The 22,032-nt window shown below is 37.8% G+C and overlaps 1 protein-coding gene across 1 annotated transcript in view; it reads right to left on the bottom strand.

The window, feature by feature from the left end:
• nrg3a (neuregulin 3a) overlaps nucleotides 1-22,032 on the bottom strand; it is a 442,303-nt gene that overhangs the window by 157,746 nt on the left and 262,525 nt on the right. Inside the window, exon 2 of the mRNA XM_028469411.1 lies at nucleotides 19,495-19,624. Coding sequence (XP_028325212.1) covers nucleotides 19,495-19,624 — 130 coding nt within the window. The remainder of the gene's footprint in view (nucleotides 1-19,494; nucleotides 19,625-22,032) is intronic.

Here is a 22,032-nt window from a genome sequence, read left to right as displayed (position 1 = left end):
AAACTTGTACTACACACCTGAGGTAGAACTAACATCTGTGACATGAAACTAACAGTAATATGTTAGAACCAAAGCAGCATAAAACTATTCTATATAAATATATCTATATATAAATCTCAATAACATTTCAACATGCTTTCTGACCACTAGGGGGCCCGCAAACTCTGCATATGAGTTGAAGTCTGAAACTAAACAACCTAAATGTGGGCTTCAATTCTGTGTTTTTCTGGTACATAGTTATCTTTTCAAAGTTTTCGTGCACGTCCTCATTCTAATGAAATCCAATCGACTCCCAGAAACATTTTATGCAGATTCGAGTGCAGTGATTAGAAATCATGAGGAGTTTATGGATTAAACTGAAACTAATGAATGACTTCAAACGGTTCGATTTTTTTTCTTCTTCCTGTTAATAATCTCAATTTATTTTAGCTCCTGCTTCGCCAACTCAGTGTTCATGACTCAAATACTCGAAAAAATTTATGACTGAGGAGGAAGGGTTCATATTTCATGTTTATTTGTGTGCCCTAATTCAAACAAGAGCAATAATGAAGCGCCTCATGACTAAACGTATCGCAAGCATTTGATTGTGCAGGAATTTAGGGCTTTAATCGATTTATTTTCTTTTGTTGAAGCTGTGGGGAAATTAAACGGTGACGCAAACGTTTATGACACTTTTATGAGTGCATGAACATTCACTGATGTGGATTTAATCAGCAGGAAGAGTTTGTTCTTTTTATGCTAATTTGGAATTGTTACATACATATTATGTTAAAAAAAATATGCTACTCCACTTTTTATAGATGTACGACTAAAACATCAGACACGTGCTGTGAAATGTGTAATGGTATTGATATTTTTTAAGTACAAAAAGTGTTGATTGACTTTTTTCTTCTGAGTCGTAATGCTGATATCACCAAACTTTCTAAATAATTACAATATACATATTTATAATATTTACAAGTTTTGGCTCATAAAATACATGTAAATACACATTTGTGTGTATATACACATATATTTGTATATGTATCCATAAACCATCATAATGTTGTAACTTTAATGCTATCTATTGCTTCACTGAAAGTCAAAGCTGTCTTTTCTGCACTGTAGATAAACCTCGTCAACCTTGGCTTGTTTATTATGGCCTTATTTATCACCCAATCACATTATCAAAACTAAATGTTGGCATTCTGCTTGATAGATTGTTGCTTTTAAGTTTAGAATCAGAAAAAACTGTCTTAAACTGCAGTACAGAGTTACTTCAAGCGTTAATTCAACCTCTTTAGCACCATAAAAAAGTCCTACAGCACCATTCAGAAGTTTCTACATAAAGTTAATATAATTTCTGAATTTAGTCACCTTGTGAGAACCCTGGGCCTGTTTTGATGAACACAAACCCACAACGATATAACTACCAGTAGGTTCAGAACCCAGGTGTATAGGTTTTCAGCGAAATGGTCTTAAACTTTTGAGACTTTAGGTTGGTTCTTCTTCTGTTGGGCAAATCTTCTTCACAATGTAGATGGTGAAGTGACACTGCACCCAGCAGTTCATGTATGGTACTGCAGCAAAAATGAAGCCGAAAGTGGCGCCGGCCTGATTTCATCATGAGTTTCACAACATTAAACGTTTACATTACATTTTGTAGTAAACATAATCAATTATGTAAATTTGTATTAAAGTACTCATTTCAGGAGTTACTGCATTCACTACTTCTCAGAACAGCATCAAAAACAGTTGGATGGATTTCTCAGTGCGTCCTAACCCAGACCTTCACCTAAACAAGCCACACTACCGAACTCACTCACATGTGCTGTCCTTTATAGGAGAAAAAGCCAAGAGAGGCCCATATTGTGCAGATGTTATGCTGGTGTGGCATTTTGCATTAGCAAACGTATTATCATAATTGTTTTTCTGGTGAGACGTAATTTCAATTTAAATGATCAAGATTTATATCGTATATCGCCATTTTGAGAAAAGATATTGCGATATGAGGTTTGATCCATATCTCCCAGCCCTATTCACCAGTCACTGTCATTATGCCAATATATTACTGTGCTACCACCTGGTGAGGATGCTGCTGCACTGTACCGTTCATTGTGTGTAAACAGACAATAGGCTGATTCCTGTTAGAGTTACACGGAGCTGTCAGGACTATTTTTCGTGCAAACACACATGCATCAGCGTGCTGCAGCTCCCTGCTAGCTGTCGGACTTCAAACCTGCTTAGTTGCGCACACTCTTTTCTGCCTTTCCTCTCTGTCGCTCTCAATCCCTGCTCTCCCCTTCACGTCTCCCTTTCTTCTTTTATCAGCAGTTATTTATGCAAGTGTGTGTTTTAGCCTTCTACTCACATGACAAATTTACCTCACAGTATACCCCTCAAAAATGAAATGGAGGGCTATACTAACACAAACAAGTCTCAGATGCCCACACCAAAAATATTAATAGCAGTATTTTCATGGACAAGGAAGCCTAACAAGGTAATCAAGAAATAAAAAATACAAAATTGGATGATGGTGTATTTTACAGCTGATTTAAGACATGGGTCAAAACCGACCCGTTATGATAACAGGTTATTGTCCTACCCTGACTCCCTCTTCCTTGTCCCCTTCCCCCTTACCTAGGTGAAACATTGCCCTCTCTTTTTACATTCTCCGTCCATTTCATAAGGTTTTTCTTAAATGGTCACAATTTTGCAATAAAATAACTTCATTTATTTTATTGCAATAATAAAACATGCAAACAGGATTGCACTACATGTAGTGTTGACCTTCGACAGCATGTGCAGACAAGGTGAAAACATAAAAATATGGGGGTATTTATTTCAGGCTCAGTAATTTTTATCAATTATAGTTTAACTTTTGTAATTATAATCAAAACTTCTTCGTCAAACCAGTTAATAATGAAGCATACTCGTGGTCAAGAGAGAAAAAAAAAATAGAATAAAACGTGCTTCTCCCCCAGCCTTAACTTTCCTCACAGCTCTCATTGCTGCAGAGCATAATTAGTCACCGATTTGGAGGGAAAATGACGATTCATTAGCATATATTTGCATGGTATTAACACATCAAAACCTGCTGACATGAAAGGAATGTCTTGATTGGGAACACCACCAACTTATTATGTCTACATCCTCACACACTCCTTTTCCGGGAGTTTTCACATTGTAAAGTGTGTGTTGTGTGTAGTGCTCAGTGCAGTGTTTGTTAATCATTAAAGAGGAGAATACTGCTTTCCACCTTTGATGTGCCAAACACTTGGTATGACCCAACATCCGTCTCCTGCCTTCTCTTTCTTCTTTTGTCTTTCAGCACAGGGTCATGACTCGCCTCTCAGCTTCTTCACAGTTTCACTGACAGGCCTGACAGAGCTGTCAAATATTTATAATTTCACTCTCTCTCTTTCCCTTTTTCTCAGTGTGCCTCTAACAGGCCTCTAAAATCATAACGTTCACATTCTGTACTGACCAAACGGCTGCATAATAGCATGTTACAAGACTCCTAAGGTTGAGTTGACTGAGTGGGTGTTGGAATACAAAATGAGGCCTGATATTCCTGCTCACCGACTTGTATCACTACATTATGTAAGGAAAGGTGTCCCGGCTGTCACTCAACTCAAAGGCATGGCATAATAAGATATTCCTGTTGAGCTATGGTTGTTGTTAGCTAGGGTTAGCTAACCCTCTAACCCAGCGGCTCTCAACCTTGGGGCCGCAAGACACTGGGAGGTGGTTGCCACATGCCTTCAAGTAAAAAATGTTAAGACAATTTGAGCCCATTTTTTTTTGCTTTTTTTCACAATTTTTCTGCAGCTACACCAGACTTGTGTATTTTAACTTATTTTCATCACTTTTTCTTGCCATATTTTTGCTCCTTTTAATGTATTTTTTTGTTATAAACCCTTTCCACCACTTTTCCCACCTAATGTTGCATACTTTGACCCATTATTGTCACATTGAACCTCTTTTCACCATATTTCATGATTATTTTTTCCAATTTAATCACATTCATGATTTGTTATGCCCGTTATTTGGCAGTTTAAACTAATTGTTGCTGTATTGACATTTTGAACGCTTTTCACCACTTTTTCTGCCTGTTTTTGGCCACTCTAATTTACAACTTTTAACCAATTTCTCTGGTTTTTAAAATCCCATTTTACCACCTTTTCCACCATTTTTGGTCACTTTTAACCAATTATATTTTTGATTAAAACAAGGATTTACATCTTTAAGATGACTATATACTACAGTGCAAATAATACTAAACTTCCTGGATAACAGTGGATATTATTCAGAAAAATAAATAAATGTGGTTATCACAGATTCATAGAACACTGGACCATCATTTTGCTGACTTTGTGGATGGGCCCCAAAAATCTCTCCCCTTTATTCCCCCTTATAGATGACCCTGTCTCCACATGACTGTTCTTCAATGATGTCTGTGTTCAACCACCTTCAGGTACAGTGGGGGTCCCCGGTCTCTGGAACCTTTATTTTGGGGATAACCCTAACCCTCCATTTTCTGGATGTTTGCTTGATTTCCAGTTTGTATTTTAGTAATAAACTCCCGAAAATGTCTGTTTTTGATGGCTTTCATGCAAACATTAGGCTTTTATCCAACTGGCCTGCACTTTAATAGGTAAAAAAAATATATATCACAATGAGCTTTTAAATTAGTGCCCACTGTCATCAAAATAAAATCTCTGTGTAAACCTTACAACAAGCAGGTAAAAAGGATGAATGGATGGTCTAGAACAGTGATACTATTTAGGTAATATTTAGCCCAGTCTCACGAAGTTCGTGACAAAGACACAAAATGGACTTTGATTAATTTTGCGTTTGTGGCAACGCAAGTTTTGTTCATGCTACCTGTCACGTAATGTTCTGGCACTTCCTCGTAGTGATTGAAAAGTGACATATTTCACCCGACCCATAACTATTAACTTATTGCCCTCCTGCCCCAAGGCGTCCCTCAGGGCCATGTGCTTGGTCCTCTCCTCTTCACCATCTATTTCTTTTACTGATGTTCTTTTTTTTCTGATTTATATTACTATGTTTTCATCACTGCATTGCTGTTATTTTGATCTACCTCAAACCCTGAATGAAGGGTTGTAAGAAGACACATTTGCACGAAATAACTTCCAATCAAAACAAATTGAGTATGAAAGCTGTGTCCGGAGCACAAAAATTAAATTATAAATCATTAATTAAATATTGATATCCTAAAATAGACATGCTGTAATTAACATGTAGATAAACTAACATAAATTTGATACATCTCCATCACATTTAGTCTTAATGAGGCCTTTCAGAGACTAAACTAATGACATCATAAGTTTATTCATTTATTCTTTTTATTCAGAGACATTTAAAACATACAGAACTGCAGCCCTCCAGCACCCTGTACATCAAAAGTCATGAGAATAAACTTGTGTTGAGATAAAAAAAATCATGCACTTGTTCATGCATTTTACTGTGGTGAAAGGCTGTATTTATAAGAATCACTTGTGCTTTAGATGTTTTTTTTTTTTTCCTTCCCCGTTGTTGCTATATTTTCTTTTTGTTGACAAATGCATTATTTTCCCAATTTACAAAAATAATAAAACTTTATATTGGTTTTTCAAAAAAATCAATTTTAACTGTAGGAAATAGTAAAAAAAAGTGCTCACAGAAGTTAGAAAACAAACAAATACACAGCACAATAAAATAACACGCTGATAAAGATAAAGGCCTTTTTTTATACTGCTATAAAACCCTTTATCAAGTCATCTTTAAAACCCTGCAGTCAACACAATCTGTTAGGATTAATCATAGAACACGTCATCATGATGAATGATTATGATTTGTCTCTGCTATAGAACTCAGAGCAGCTTTGAATTAACAACTAAATAAAGCTTTCCAGGGTTTTTTTTAAATTCTTTTTCTCTGACACTGTGTGTGCCTTCATGTCCTGAACAAATCATAACAATAGTCCAGTCAAACTCATTTGTTTACTGTTTTTTTTTTCTCCAAAATTAGCATGTTTATACATTATACTCACACAAAACTACTACTACTACTACACACCAGTGTTTGTGTCTATTTCTAGAAAAGCTGTGATTAAAGAATCTGAGCTGCTTTCCAAACTAACTGAGCAAATGCAATTGCACGACGACATTTGCTAAATCTCGTTAATTAAAACAAACACAGACGTCAATAGAAATCAATCTCAAGTTCAGAGGTTTGGGCGCCTCACAGGGACGCAGCAGGAAGGAGCCTGATTTAGAAATCTTCCGCTCGCAGGAGGCGTCGCTCTAATCAGAGCTGAGCCCGTTTGCATTGTGTGTCAAAGGGTCCACAAATGAGGCTGTAGCCAAAAGGGTTTTTATATCCATAGGGTCAAAATCAAGTACATATTGAATGATGATCCTGGCTCTGGAATAAAAAAAGTATGTTATAACAGGAAAAACAAAAAAGGCTTGATTTTCTTGTCTGTATTTAAGCACAAAAATTAGTAAAGTAAGGCCTGCAATTTTCTGATAGTGAAACCAAAAAAAATAATGTTCAGAATCATAAAAAGCAATCTGACACGTTCTATATATATATATATATATATATATATATATATAATCATGTTCTGGAACAATATCACACATTTACACACTATTTCCGGCTTTCACAACAATGCTCTTAAATGACCTTGGGAAATGTGTAAAGAAGTAAAAACAGCACCAATGGCTCATTGGAAAAAGCAACATGGACACAGCCTCTCCAAACCTGGTTACACCCACCCATGCAGCACGTTTCCTCTGCCCAACCTGTGAAGATCATTGATAAAAAATTACTTCTTTCTGCTTTATGTGGACCAGAGTGAATGCTGTGTGTGTGTGCGCATGCGTAGCTCGTAGCCTGTATGCTACACGGTGGGTGAGAGCAGTTCAATGCGCAACACAAGCACTTTGGGACAGGGAGAACCCGCTCATGCACAACCGTTCCAGAGGATGTGTTTGTGCACGGCTACGTACAAGAGTAAAAGCTCTCCTGTGTACAGTCACGCCAGAGGTCTCACTCACACACACACACACACACACACACACACACACACACACACACACACACACACACACACACACACACACACACACACACACCCACACACACACACACACACACACACACACACACACACACACACACACACACACACAGTGTTTTATTGTTTTTATAATGGGGCTTGACATTGTTTTATGTTTGTTAAATATGTTTTATATATTTTTCATGTGATGTCACAATGCAGAGCTTTTTTTAAAGTGTGTTGTTGTATCTTTTCCTCTTTGTCATCTGAGAGTCCTTCTTGTTTTCATCCTGGATTCTTGGCATGGTTTTAGTGTTGATAAAAGTGAGCATAAAGAGAGTCTGCAGAATGCAGGCGGCATATTGTTGGAAAAGTGGTGGGAAGGGTTTGTAAGTGCTGAAAATGTCTTGATTGGAAAAAATGTGCAGAAGCGGTATTTAAATTTGATGGAGAAGCGGCAGAAATGGGAATAATGTAGCAAAAATGCATTGAAAGGAGCAAAAATATGGCAAGAAAAGAAAAGGTGATGAAATATGGAAATTTCTGTGTAGTTGCAAATAAGGATAAAAGCCAAAAAAAATTGTTCAAAAAATATTCTCAGTTTCTTGAAGGCATCTGGCGACCCCCTCCCAGTGTCTCGCGATCCCAAGGTTGAGAACCCATGCTCTAAGTCATTTTTACACATCTAGAATCTGTCTATGCTAGAAGCCTTTTTCTTGCCTATAAGGTACATATAAGTAAGAGGTCCTAGCATCTTCTTTGTAAACAAGTGATGGTCATAATTCATATAGAACCTTACTCAACCTCAGTAATGTGGAAAAAAAAAAAGGATTCTTAAAGTAGACGAATAACTTACGACAAGTGGTTTATAAATAAAGTTGGATTGGATTACACACACATGGATGTGCTAATGTAACAAATCGACATATTCACATGACTGTGTACTCGCCATAAGGCAAAACCATTCCTCAGCACTACTGTCAGTCCATTCATGTGGTAAACACACGATAAAGTAGCAAATACTGTTCATATGTTTAGTTAATTAATATTAGTATTGCAACGATGTGCCCAGCCTGAGGTTTCCTAATGTTTAATTTAATGAAACACGATTTTATGAAAGTAATATCAGAAAAAAACGAGCTATAAAAAAGGTCTTGAACTGATTAATGAACAAATTATCATACCGCTCTGCTTAAGGCTTGACAATCAATAGAACAAGGTGTGTAGGCTTTGTGTCTCCAAATCAGCGCTAAAAGATAGAGAATATCAGCAGGTAGGGATTGTCATGTTATCGTTGCTAATTTTAATTTTTTAATGAATGAACAATCAAGATGTTCCAACTGTAGTTTAAGCTCCCCTCAAAGCACAAAATTCCATTTGTTTGACATGATGTAGAAGCTGCTAGAGGAGAATCAAGTATTTATCGTGTCCTTATTAAATCAGTTGGTTTATTCTCATTGTATATTATTTCTTTATTATTATTATTTTTTTACTCTTGGGCAAGCATGTTGCAACTTTGATGATTTGCATTGCCTTTTGGCAACAATACATAGTGTCTTATCTGTTTAATTTTCCTCCACCTTGAAAACAAACGGAGCATCGGTCTTGTTTATTAAGGACAGAACACCTACTAGAAAAATGCTGTTATTGCACAGATGGCATTGAGAGCTCAGAGAAACGTCCAAAGAAACAGAGACAGGGAGGGAAGGAGAGCAGCAACAGGAACAAAATGGATTAAAGAAATAACTGGATTTAAAGGGATTTTTCTGTATAATTTACTGTAACAAAACATTGGCCCGATCAAGGAATGCTTGTGTAGAATGGTGGAGAATTTGTGCTGACGTGAGTGATGCATGGGTTTTAAAAACTTGCAAAAGAAGATTTTCTTAAAGCTTGGGTAAAAGCATCGCTCAAAAAATTAGCATGAATATCAAATATGCCTGAGAAGAAAAAAAAATGCATTTTAAAAATGTGAATAAAACATTTGAGATTGTTCTGCAAGTTCTCTATGGGGATACGTGTGAGCAGGGCCGGACTTCCCTTTAGGCAACCAAGCGGCTGCCTAGGTCGCTATCTGCTGGAGGGGCCCCAAATAGCACCCCCCAAAACTTTTGTATTTTATTTTGATTGCACTGTTTTGCATTGTTTTTGGATTTGGTATCATTGTTGTTGTTGTTCCCTCAGGACAATTGCACTATACTTGTTGGTGTTATATTGCATTATAGTGTATTGGTCTAATTTTTAAAATAGGTTCTATTTTTTTCAATAGCTTGTTCTGTCGCAGAATTGCATTGTTTTGTCTTGGTATTTAAAATAAATAAATAACCATATGATCTAAAGCTGGCCCTACGTGTGAGCTGTTCATTAAACCCTTAACTTACTTACAACGAAACCCAATGTTTGTGTAATAATAGCAGAATCCAACAGTGGGAATTTCCTCAATCTGTCCCTCCCCGATGCTTCAGGTACTTTTATTCATTTCTAATCATTGTTTACTGCAACCTTAAAACTGCCTTACCGCGACTGTGTTTTTAGTTTCAATAATGCTCTTTGCTAATTGGTTTGCCAGCCTGTGTGTGTGCTTGTGTGCATCCGTGCGTGTGTGTGTGTGTGTGTGTGTGTGTGTGTGTGTGGTGAACCTGAAGGCATGCAGCTATTTCTCTGTGCAGCCACTCTTTTACTCCTGTGAGGCCTGAGCCAATCAGGTGGTGCTGGTGCGTGGCTGAATGCTTTACTACGGCCCGAGGTCACTCACGACCAGACAAAGCTCAAGTCCAAAGAAACTGGATGGGTGGGGGGTGTAGGGGGGGTATGTGGAAGACTGCAGGGAAAGGGAAGAAGGATTGCTGCTTGGGGAAAACAGCTGGAGTCGTCACCCACCGTCTGTGGAGAATGCCTGATGCACTTTCTGCAGTATTTCACTTCTTTAGGGTCTCTTTTTTTTTTTTTTCTTAAACGAGAAAGATTTAAACTGGAGCTTGTTTTAATTTATTTTCAAGCTGATACTTGTAGTACACTTAACTTCAAGTCACTGGCTTTGCATCTTCTTCCAAATCAAAGAAACCTCAATTTAATTTTAGCAAGAGTAAATCCTACCCTAACAAAATAACGAGGAATGAACAGATACCGGTAATGGGTGCCAGACCGAGCTGTGTACTTGTACTTCTGTAAAACCTGGTCTTTCATTCTGGCAGCAGTCACTTATTTTAATGAACATCTGTGAATTGTTGCTATGTCTGTTCTGCGGAAGCTCTAAGTAATTGCATTTTTATTGTATTTTATCTATTTCTTTTAATTATTTTATTTGTATGTACTCTTAACGTCATGTTGTGGACTGTAGGTGTAAACCGTGCAACTTGGTGGCAAATATGTTTTCCCTTTGGGGATTAATAAAGTTTTTCTAATCTAATGTTCCGATTAGGGATGCAACGGTAGTTTCCCCACGGTTTTTGGGCCACGGTAACGATACAGTAATGGTATGGTTACGGCAATCGCAATATTGTGGGAAAAATCGCACTTAGATTATTTTCAAAACATATATATATATACATACACACACACACACAACACAGGCATTCATACATGCATATACGCAGACACATATAAACACATACACATATACATGCACACTAGTGATGCGCGGGTCGCCGGACCTGCATCGCAGCTGTGAGCCAGCGCTGATTGGCTGTGCAGCGTGCACCACACAGCCAATCGCCGCTGACTCAGGCTCACAGCTCACATCATGGAGCATTAACTGTTTTGTTTACACAAACTGAACTCTATGTTGGATGTAAAGTGTGACACCGTTGGGTTGGGTTCTGAAAATAGAGGGAGCAGCTCGGTGCGGGCGGTGTGGATAAGATTTTGTCGTACATGCCGGGCCCCGCAGGTTGGAAAACACCTGGCCCATGCATCACTAATGCACGCTCACAACGTCCACGTCCCAGCCTGTACATGCAACTCCAGTCTGACACACATGCAGCAGGATCCGCTCCAGCTCCAGGGCTAGCTGCGGACTGTTGTCGGCACCTCTCCAGTCAAAAGGCAGAGGAATGCTGGTGAAACGTGGACGGTTGGTGAACATATATTACCCTGTGTAATATCCTTTCAACTCAAATAGGGACACAAAAAAACTAAAAACAAACTAACAACCTGGTGTGAAGTAGATCGTGTGGATCGCAATGCTACTCATACCCTCAACGATACATCTTATAAATGCAAAAATGTCAAGAGAGGAAGTTAAAGTTGATTTAATACTTGAATCAAGTACACAAATCAAACTATTTGTAAAAAACAAAAAAAAGAAGGAAAATAGGTGTAATATTAACTGAAACGTCATCAGACGACACTTCCTTTACTAATCAATAGTCTTCTCATCTCATCGAGCAACAGACAGGAAAGGAAACAGTGACCTGTGATGCAGTCTGAGGCGACATCTTAGCCTCCATCACACAAGCTGAGGCAGGTTCTTTTTTTGCACCACATATCAGCTTCCTACCACCCCCACCACCCGAGAGAGCTTCGGTGTCAGAGCCCAGACTCATCGGCCAAGGCTTTGCAGGGATCTTATCCAAACCCCTGCTGCCTCCACTTGCCAGGCGAGATTGGCTTTCTATTGCTTTGCAATAGCCTCTTGACAGAGGGCAATGAGATGGGCTTAGCTAACGAGAAAGGCAACTACTCTGTTGGGTCACTCTGCTCGGAGAAAATAAATAATCGAGTGGACAGGAATCAAATTCATTGCGCGGTTAGAGACAGAATGAACAAAGTGTCAATTCCCCTGGCTTTATTTAGCCATTACGTCAATGAGGAAACACTGGATTACTTATTTAGGCAGCTGCCTCCCTCACTGTAACCCTGATGACACAATTTGTGTCACTTACATAGACCTACTATTCAAATCCAAAAAAATAATTTCAAAACAAGAACAAGGTCTGAGGTTAGGGATTAAACAGCAACAATCCATTAAATAGTAACTAAACCCCTGCTTTCTCCTGACCTGCTACTAGGAGGGAAATTTAAAAGATGCTGTGATTATGGGTGGGGCTCCTGGAGCAGTCAAGACACTCCCAGTCTATACTATAAAATCTCGAATGAACAATCTATGCTATGCTAACTAGCTACTCATTATACCTCTCTATTCACTCTCAATCCAACCTACTCGTCACAGATTGTAGATCCCACAGGTGCTAGTTTTTATAAAAGGGGCGGGGCTAACAGTGCTAGTTTGTGATGCAAGATGGTCCCAAACCATCACATGATCTTGTTCTCAGCAATAGCAAAAATCAATTGTTATAGCTATGTTTCAACCCATAGAGGGCAGTCATTCTGACATTTTACAACAAAATATGCCAAATTGAAATACTTTGACTAAAATGTTGAGAGTTGGACCAGGATCAATCAACAGCACTATTTCATACTCAAATACATTTGTATTCAGCAGAAAAAAGTGGTTTTGGAGTTTAGTTACTCTTTAAGTTTAAGTTAAAAGTGAAAAATTCTATTGACTAACTCACTGGTTAGCTGAACATTAATGATTGAATGCCTGAGTTTCTTGCCTGAAGCTGAAAGCATTGGTGTGTGAGCATGAGTGTGTGTTTGTGTGTGTGCATCTGGGACCAGCCCCGCCTTCTCTGCAGCCATCCTGAGAAAATGACAAGCACAAGCAGTGCACAGCGGCAGTGCGGAGCAGCGCTCCGGGGGACAACCCTGTCCTAGTGTTGCAACTGGTGGGCAGCGCCACCTGATACATGAGTTATGACTCTTTGGAGAAAATCATTGTAAAAAGGATCAGGTTTATCTGAGGGATTCAAAATGATTAATTCTGTGACAAATGACGCCTCGTAGGGAATCGATGTATCTCATGTTGGGATTGATCAACCTTTTACAACCGGGTTTTTCTTAATCGGATAAAAAATGGACTTGTGGGGGAATCACACTAGGAATTCCTTCATAGTTGTCATTCATTTACATTTTCCTGTCACTCATTTACATTTTCCTGTCACTTTAAAAGCTGAGGAGAAACCCTGATGTCTGACCAGCAAAAGGAAATACATGGCCAGTGAGGAACTTTTTCTTTTTTTCTTTGAACAGAGATCTCAACAGGACGTTACTCTAGTGTACGCATGACCACACTCTCCAAGAACAGAATGCACCAAGATCAAGACAAGACCAAGACTTTTAGGAGTCAAGATCAAGACAAGACAAGGACCGAGACAAGTCAGGACCAAGACAAGACAGACTTTTGGGAGTCAAGATCAAGACAAGACAGACATTTGTGAGTTGAGACCAAGACTTTTGGGAGATGAAACCTAGTCTAGACAACGACCGAGACAAGTCGAGACTAAGACAAGACCAGGACTTTTGGGAGTCAAGACCAAGTTAAGACCAAGACCGAGACAAATCCAGATCATAAAAAGGTCAAACCCAGAGTGTTCTCTCTTTAACTTTGTTTTCTTTTACAGACAAACATCTAAAAAGAGATTTTGAGATTGTTTGATTGTTTGATTGTGAATGATGCGTAAAGATTTTCAAGGAGGCAGAACGAGCAGTGAGCAAACACTAAATGTTTGAAATCAAATTGCAGCATGAATTAACATGGAACAGATACAAGTGCTTCTCTTTAATATAACATTATTGAAGTTGAAAAAAGCAGATCATGACTGGTCTCCACTGGCCTTGATGGAAAGTCTAGAGTCCAGCCAAAACGTGGCCAGTCTCGAGTACCACACTACATACCTCTTCTCTAGAGTCCTTCATTCCTCCACAGAAGTAACCACTAACAATATCGACTAATGCTTCAACTGCACCTTTGCATGTCTGAACTAAAATGTTTAAACTCAGTTTTGTAGAAAGGATTTTAAAATGTATTACATTTGAATAAAAATCCTATTAAAAACAAATGTACTCATTACCTACTATAATCGTGGTAAAATTATTAAATCCTGTGATTTTCTTCTATTAGAAATATATTCTTAAAGTTATTGAGGGTTAAGTGGAATTTTTACTTTTATTCTTTAGTTTTTTTTGTACGTGATGAAGATAAAGCCAGATAATATGCTTTTTAGAAATGTTTTTTTTAATACTTGAATGTGACTCTTGTTTCATCAGATTCATTGCAGGAATGGTTATGAAGATACACTTCTTTTACATACTCCGGTGGGTATAATGTATATAATATAATGCATTATACACGTTACAAGTTATTGGATGATCAGTGCTGGCAATATTCTTTTTTTTGCTACGCATTATTCATGCATCTCATTACACTCTGCGTTTATATTTTATTGATAACCACTTTTGTAATGAAAGTTTAAAATGCAAGCTGGTTTTATTATTGATGTTTTAACTATTCAGATACCTAAACAGCGTAAAAGAAAGCCACTGACGGGAAAAAAGTATAATTTCTCTATTAAATCAAAGTAATCTGACACATGTAATTTGCCTATTTTAAAGGGCACCCTCTAATGAAAATACTATTTGCTATTATTAATTATATAGCAAAGGTGAGATGAAAGGAATGAGTCATTAGGATTGCATAATCACTTCCACTGTACAAAAGTTGTCCTTTTCCGATGCCTAAATGGATAGCGGTCTCCCGCAGTGTCAACGTTAAGCTCGACAGGCCATAATATTCCTTTGGAAAGCTCATTGCCACACGATTACGCATTCAAGATCAACTTGGTGTTCTCTTCTCTGTACCTCACACGCACACACAAAACACTCTGTGTGATCAAGGCCATGCCAGCATACAGACAGACAGCTCAGCTTGTCCACACATCACGTTGGCATAGTAACAGCAAAGCACCAAAGAAGAGGACAACAACCCATCCCACCTTTAAACCACCTACGTGAACATTTCAGAAAAAATTATCTATCTATCTATCTATCTACAGTTTTAACTGAATAGTCATCAAGTCTTTCTTGAAAGAAATCTGTAATGTGCATCAGACTCAGAATGGATTTTATTTGCCAGGTACAGTTTAAAAATAGTACAAAGAATTGAACTCGGCAGTTGGAGCGAAAGACACACAACACACCAGGCGCCCACATATTTAGATGAAAAGGTGGGACAAAAACAGGAGTAGAGGTGATGAGGAAAAGGCAAGTTTGAAACTGAATTCTCTATGAGAGTAGACAGTGTTAAACGAGGAAAAAAACACAGTGGCAACATGTACTTTACCAAAAAACACAGTCAAAGAACACAAGACATGGCACGTAGGTTGGGTGCCATGTCTCGTGTGGGTGCCATGTCTACGTATGTATGTAGACGTCTTAAAATGTCTGTAAAGATTTACTTTGTTTTATGTTTTTTGATGACATCGAGCAATTAAGTCCCATTCCACTCACTCTCTCATATTAGGAACATGGGATAGTCATTGTTTGACTTGAAACATCAAGACCAGATAGTCTAGTTAAACATGTTCATGTTTGCATTTAAAACAGTATATTTCATTTATATAGCTGCAAAAGAGCGGAACATTTTTAGTGAATTTCCACAAATTTTGCGAATATTCAAAAATAATACAAAGTTTTCATAATAATTTAAATAACAGTACAAACTTAAGTATCCACGCAAAGTAAAACAGGTTAAAAAAAACAAAACATTTCAATTAGAGTTGCAAGATTCTGTGAATTTTTAAAGTTGGAAACTTTCCATGAGAGTTAACGGGAAAAAACAGAAAATAATTGAGAAAATATATTAAAGCATCATCTTAAAATATCAGCATCAGTGTTTCAAACTTACTCCCAATTTACGGTTAATTCCAATAAATAATTCCCATGAAGAGTTTGTTTTTTATAATTTATAAATCCCAAAATCCCATATCTTAAGTTCCTGTGGATATTTACTGAAAAGTCCCCCCCCCCCCCCCCCCCCCCCGCCCCCTTGCAACCCTATTAATGTATGATATTGATTAAAGTAACTTAAGCAACAATAATATTTCCTCTTTTCTATGACAACCTACATAAACATAACATCACTAGCACTGAAATACTTGCATTTATTCTAAACATATGGTGCTATTTTATATCTTTATGATCACATCTTTTGGATTGTTTACCTGTCCATACACTTGTGCAAGATCTTTTAACCCATCCTTTATTTGATTTTTAGATTTTTTTCAATTCATTAATATCTGTTATTATCATTAACACATTTTAGTTCAGCTCTATTTCATTTGTTTGAAGATGCAAGACTAGAAGATGTGGAACTGATTTTTTTTATTATTTCAAATCCAAGATCATTTTCACCCAGACAAAGAAAAATTGTGGTTTTTCCCATTTTGGAGAACTATATACTATCTGTTACTTAATATATACTAAACAGTCAGAATAGTTGGTAGAAAAGTGACAAAACTGTTTCAAGTACAAACAACTTTGATCTTTTACAGTTAATTGACCCTTTCTACACTTATCTAACTCAGAAAAATCCAGCTGCCTTTGACTGTCTGGAAGTCGGTGAGAAGCTACAACTGTGGAAAAAGATCTTTAAAAGCAAAGTTAGAGCTAGAGTGTGCGGTCATTGACCTGCAGCACAAAAGTGGACTTTTCCGCTACTCCTTTTATTTGTTGTTCTCTCTAAACACAGAGACAGAATGACAAATTCCCCACAACCACTTCTACAAAACTGGTTTTCGCTGCATTCACATCCAGAAGTTGTGAGCATGCATGGACTAAACCAGTGGTGCGTTTAGGTGACCATTTATCACTATGAGAGTTTTCTTGTTTGCTTCCTGTTCTCACAGCTACAGTACGGATATGCACTCGTAGCCCGAGGGATGAAAAACTGACTCTTTTAAAAAAACAGGTCGGGTGGAAGTCCTGAGGTTAGATTTCTGATAAAGTTGTTTAGGGACTTAATTAGTGAAGGGCCCTACATTAGAGCGGGCTAAGTGCCCATGAGCTTTACTCTGAAATCTGGGACGAAGAACGAGTACACGCATGCAGACACCGTAGTGTGTGTATAAATGCATGTTAAAGAGCTGCACAAATCCTTTCTAATAGACAAATCAAGTGAGAAGTCATCCCAGTGGAGGCTCACAAACACATGATGGTAGAATCCTTCCCAGTTGGCTAAGTGGGATGAATACTAAAAGCTGTGTGCATCACTTCAGTGCAGTGATTGGACAGTTAATGTTACATTAGCTAAACTGAACGCTCAACATCTTCTAAATGGTTTTTGCGCAACTGTTTAATCAGTAAATGTGAGAGAAATATGACATTGTAAAATGCCCATCTTGTATACATCAGGAGAGCATCTGTAGCCATGCTTTAACGCAGCATTTTCAAAATAAAGCTCAAGATTACAAATTGGGAGGGTCCATCTTAAAACATCAATGACCATTATGTAATTTCTTATGTCAATAATTCTTAAAAACATTATCTAAGGCTGTCACAATATCACATTTTAACATGACAATTATTTTAAATCATAATATTAATCATTAATCAAACTCCTCTATTACTTTTTGTTGTGTTGTCTCTTTTTGGCGGCATGTGTTAGAAGGCGTGGAGATACTCTGAAAACAGTAACTGTGCAATTGCATACAAAAAGTGCAATGACATTTAAATAGCTAGTTAAAAAGTAACACTATCTAGTAACTAACTTTAGCATAAATAATTTCAAAACATCATCTAAAATCTGACTTTTACAATAACGTTCCCTTTTTCATGTGACTGTGGTAAAATCAACAGGTTAATGTAAGCTAAGGTGTGCAAACAGATTTGGGTTTTTTGTTTAGCTTTTTCTGGAATGAGCCAATATACAAAGTTCGAGATGATATAAATACATGGGCTACCGATAACAATACGACATGATATTTTGGAAAAGGAAACAAGAAAAAAGAAAATGCACTTTAAAAAAAAAAAACCTAAAATGCTTTTCTTTGATTAATTCTGAGCATACTTGCATATACTCTGGGTATGACCTTTTCAACTCAAGTAAATATAAAATAACGTAAATGAGACCAATTTTTGCCTCATTCAGAGGGCCAAAGTTGAAAAAGTTCCATTTCCTCCCTCCCTTGTTATTCCACATTTTGTAGAAAGTCAGTTCCAAACGAGCAAGTTGGATTTTCCCCGATACCTGACATCATCTTTCTCGTTTCGCCTTTGAGATCTGTTTGTGACAATGCCACGCCACAGTTGGACAAAACAGTGGACTATCGCCTTGAATGGACTATTCCTGTAATCAATAGAAAGCGACGTAGCAGCTCCGTTAAGTGTTTGAAGTGTTTGACCACCGCTGTTTTTGCTGCTACTCCGGCTCTGCAGACATATACTACTGGCTGCCACTGGCCCATGGCCCACACTCCACATGAAACAGTGTTCTTCTGACTCACAATCACAATAGCCACTTAAATAGCCATGTGTTTTACTTTAATGTGCAGTTTTATGGCTGAAAACAATAACAAGAGTGTGTGGATAGCGTCTACAGACACGCCTACTCATGAATATGCATAAGTAGGCTGCAAAACAGCCCGTTTTAGAGTTTCTCAGAAAGTCACTTTTCAAAGGGCTAAAACTCCAGAAAACAGGTGAGTTTGGGAAAATAAACCTCAAATACAAGGTTGTTGGGGTTCTTAGAACAAATGGAGATGGGTGCAAAATAACATAATACTGGACCTTTAAAGTACAAAAAGTGCCGCTTTGCAAATAGAACGCAAAAACAGAGACTGACAATATAACCCTAAATTTAAATCAAATCAGCAATTGAGACCTTTGGACATTAACCTGGTCACCTGAAGTTGAGAAGACAAGCCCCCCCCACCCGCAATAACAGATTTTGTGATGTTTTAATGTTGCGATATGTTGTTACACGGTATATCATCCCACCTTATACAACTGACTTGTCGTCCAACTCCCCCAAGCTGACTTTAGTGAGCCCAAAAAACTCCCAAACTGGCGACCCAATTCTTTTGAGGTTAGGGTACGGTGAGTCGCGGTCGGCCAAATGTGACAAACTTGCAATCGTTACCATAGAGATACAGAGAATTCTGTCCGTTGAAAAAAACAGAAAGAGATGGAGGAGCATGTGTTGTGTTCAAGCACTACGGGATCACAATATTATCATTAGCACATTTTTAACACCATTATTGTTAATACCAAAATATTGTGACAGCCCTTATTCCATCACTTAAATTGTTCTCTTCTTTTCAGTTTAATTAATAGCCTTATCTATAGAATCCATCCAAAGTCTTCTTTTCAATATATTGGCAATTCTTTACTTACTTTAATCTTAAAAAACTTTCTTGCAGAAGATTTTCCAAACTACTAAAGCACCATTTGTCAAGAAAGTCACATGTTATGAAATGAAGCGTGAGCCAGTGAGTTGAGTCAAGACTCCTTAAAGTCATCAACAACAATGACACCAAGAGCCATCCAAGCAATGTTGGAAGACAGCTCAAAGCAGGGAGCAGTAGAGAATGATTGCAATCACTTACTTGCAGTGCTTGTGCGGCCCGGTCAGCGTCTCAATGACGAAGCATTCACCACCATTCAAACAGTACGCCAAATCCCTCTCATGGCAGGGCTTGAAGTGCTCTGAGTGCACAGGAGGGACAGTCGGGGATGCTGTGGGGATAAAATGAAAGATTTTGGTCACTATCGACTTTTTTGAAAAGATTTGTTTACAACATTCTCACTTAATGACAGCTCTGTCTCATTTGGTGTCTCTCCACATTCTGCCGTTATCTCTTCTGCCTCAGTGTAATTGTGTTCTCAGGCCCTAAGATTAGCAAATAAATCACTGCATCATCCTAAACGGACTGAAGATAAAATGTGTGAAGCAAGTTAGTTTTCCAGCTTTTTTTTACGGTCCACCCACAGATCCATATCGAGCGTACGCTCCCACTTAAAAACACATTGGGCCCTACCAACACACCATTGTTTAGGCCCCTCTGACGTCACCAAGCCAAAGATGGATGGCAGACGGGTAATAATCTGTCCTGCTGTGATTAATACTCGGCAGCATTTGTAGGGCCGGTGGAGAGCTCAGTTTCCCCTAGTGATTTATCACAACATGCATGGCTGATTGTGAACACTACACACTTCTAAAGCTGCATCTCAACAAACATCAATGAATTAACTTACACTTGAATTAAGTTGATTTACAGGAACGTTGTTTTCAAAAAATAAAAAAGACTGCATTGAGTTAAAGGCTGTTAAAGGATTTTATTGATCGTTGGATGCCATCTATCAACAGTGTTGTTAAAGCCTGAGATTCTGGTTGTCCAGGCCATTACTGGATGCCAGATATGATGAGAAGTCCTATCAGTACCTCAGATGATCCTTCTATTAGGACCAAGTCCAAGTGGATTAAATGAAAGGCTCTTATTAGCCAAACCAAAGAGTCTGTTTTTAAAGTAGCCAAACTAACATTGATGAGCTAGAACTTTAAGCTGCAATGATTAAACATCAGCGTTCCTTCCACAAGTGTCCTGATTGCTGTATTAGATTGCTCTTTAATGGTGTATGAAAGATACATTTAAATGAGGGGACGCTTTCTCAATCAAGAGATAAAGAGGGATTAATATTGAACAGTGTTCGTGGTGTGGAAGCTCTGAGGAGATGAGGAATTTGTTCACTTTGGCTTCAGATCTCTCAATCACTGTTAGGTACGTCAGCCAAGTAGAGGGGCGGTGGATAAAGTCTGGAATTAGCCGATGCTTGATGGGCTTCTGGTTTGCCCCAGCATACTGACTAATTAGCTGATAAGGGACTTAAATCAATGTGAAGATTCAAAATTGGTAAATTTCTGAGCAAATAGCTGGTAGGGTTTGCATTAAAAATAGCCAAACATTTTGTGTAGTTATTTGAGGGTATCAAGTTTACTGAAATATCTAGATTTATTTCAAAAATAAATTTTATTCAAGTGAAACTTTCATTGAACTCCAAGTTTATTTAAAGCAGTTTCTCTGGTTGTTTTCACACCAGGAGAGTCCCAGACTTGGGCCAAATGTTTGGCTAATTATTGTATCACCTTGATTTGGCTCAATTTGTGTTCACAAAGCATTTTTTGATCCACTCCAAACAGGGAATGATGCCGTTGCATGAGCCAGTCGCTTTGGGCGTCTTTACTAAAGTAGAGACTTCTCTGGCCAGACGAAGAAAAACACCAACATATCTTGGCCAAAGTGAACATGTAAGAGTTAGCAGAAAATTCTACCTTCTACGTCTGTTCTTTAACAACATCCAACAGTTTTGATTTGATTCTATTCAGGGGCCTTCCATTTGTTAAAGACAATATTATATAAACATTTAACACAATCACTTTTCCTAAAGGCGTTTTGACGATCTTATTGCTAAAAGTTTTAGCCATTTAAATGAAAACCATATTTTTTTTTTTTTAAAAGGCAAATCCCCATGATGACAATGTCGATTGTGTTTCCATTGATTTGAGTTTTATCATTGCTTAACCAATCAATGTATTCTCCACTAGTCTTTGAGATAATCATAGAAGGGGCTGTACAAATTTTGCAAATGTATCATCATTATTAGTTAAAACAGACCAAATGAAACACCTGAGAATAGTTTATGTTAAACATCTGCCTGGATCGTTAAAATAAGCTTTTCATGAGTCACTTGTTGTCTTTCGGTGTTTTCTGTTATTTGCGAAACCTTTGCCTTGTATTGAAAAAAACACTCCTGCAGTTATTGTTGGACTACTTAATTGATTTACATTTTTATAAAGGAACTGAATCAAGTTAAACTGGGATTTTTTAGGCTCTTCAATCCATAAGAAAACTTACTGAAAAAGAATTATTAAAAAGGAAAATAAATAATCACAGAATTTCCAATATTGCATTTTCTTGATGTATGCACCAACTGTTTAGTGCTTCTCTGTGCATAGACCTGAATCGTAAAGCCCTTCAGTGTCTTCCTCTGCATATTGCACTATGACGCTGCAAGATTGTTTTAGAAACATAAAAGATTTCCCTGCAGACACGATTTCATGCTCGAATTGGGCTCTGCTGTGCTGT

This window comes from Gouania willdenowi, chromosome 15, assembly GCF_900634775.1.
Source record: "Gouania willdenowi chromosome 15, fGouWil2.1, whole genome shotgun sequence".
Lineage (NCBI taxonomy): Eukaryota > Metazoa > Chordata > Actinopteri > Blenniiformes > Gobiesocidae > Gouania > Gouania willdenowi.
The sequence above is the reverse complement of the archived record's forward strand: the minus strand, read 5'-3'. Positions and strand labels throughout refer to the sequence as shown.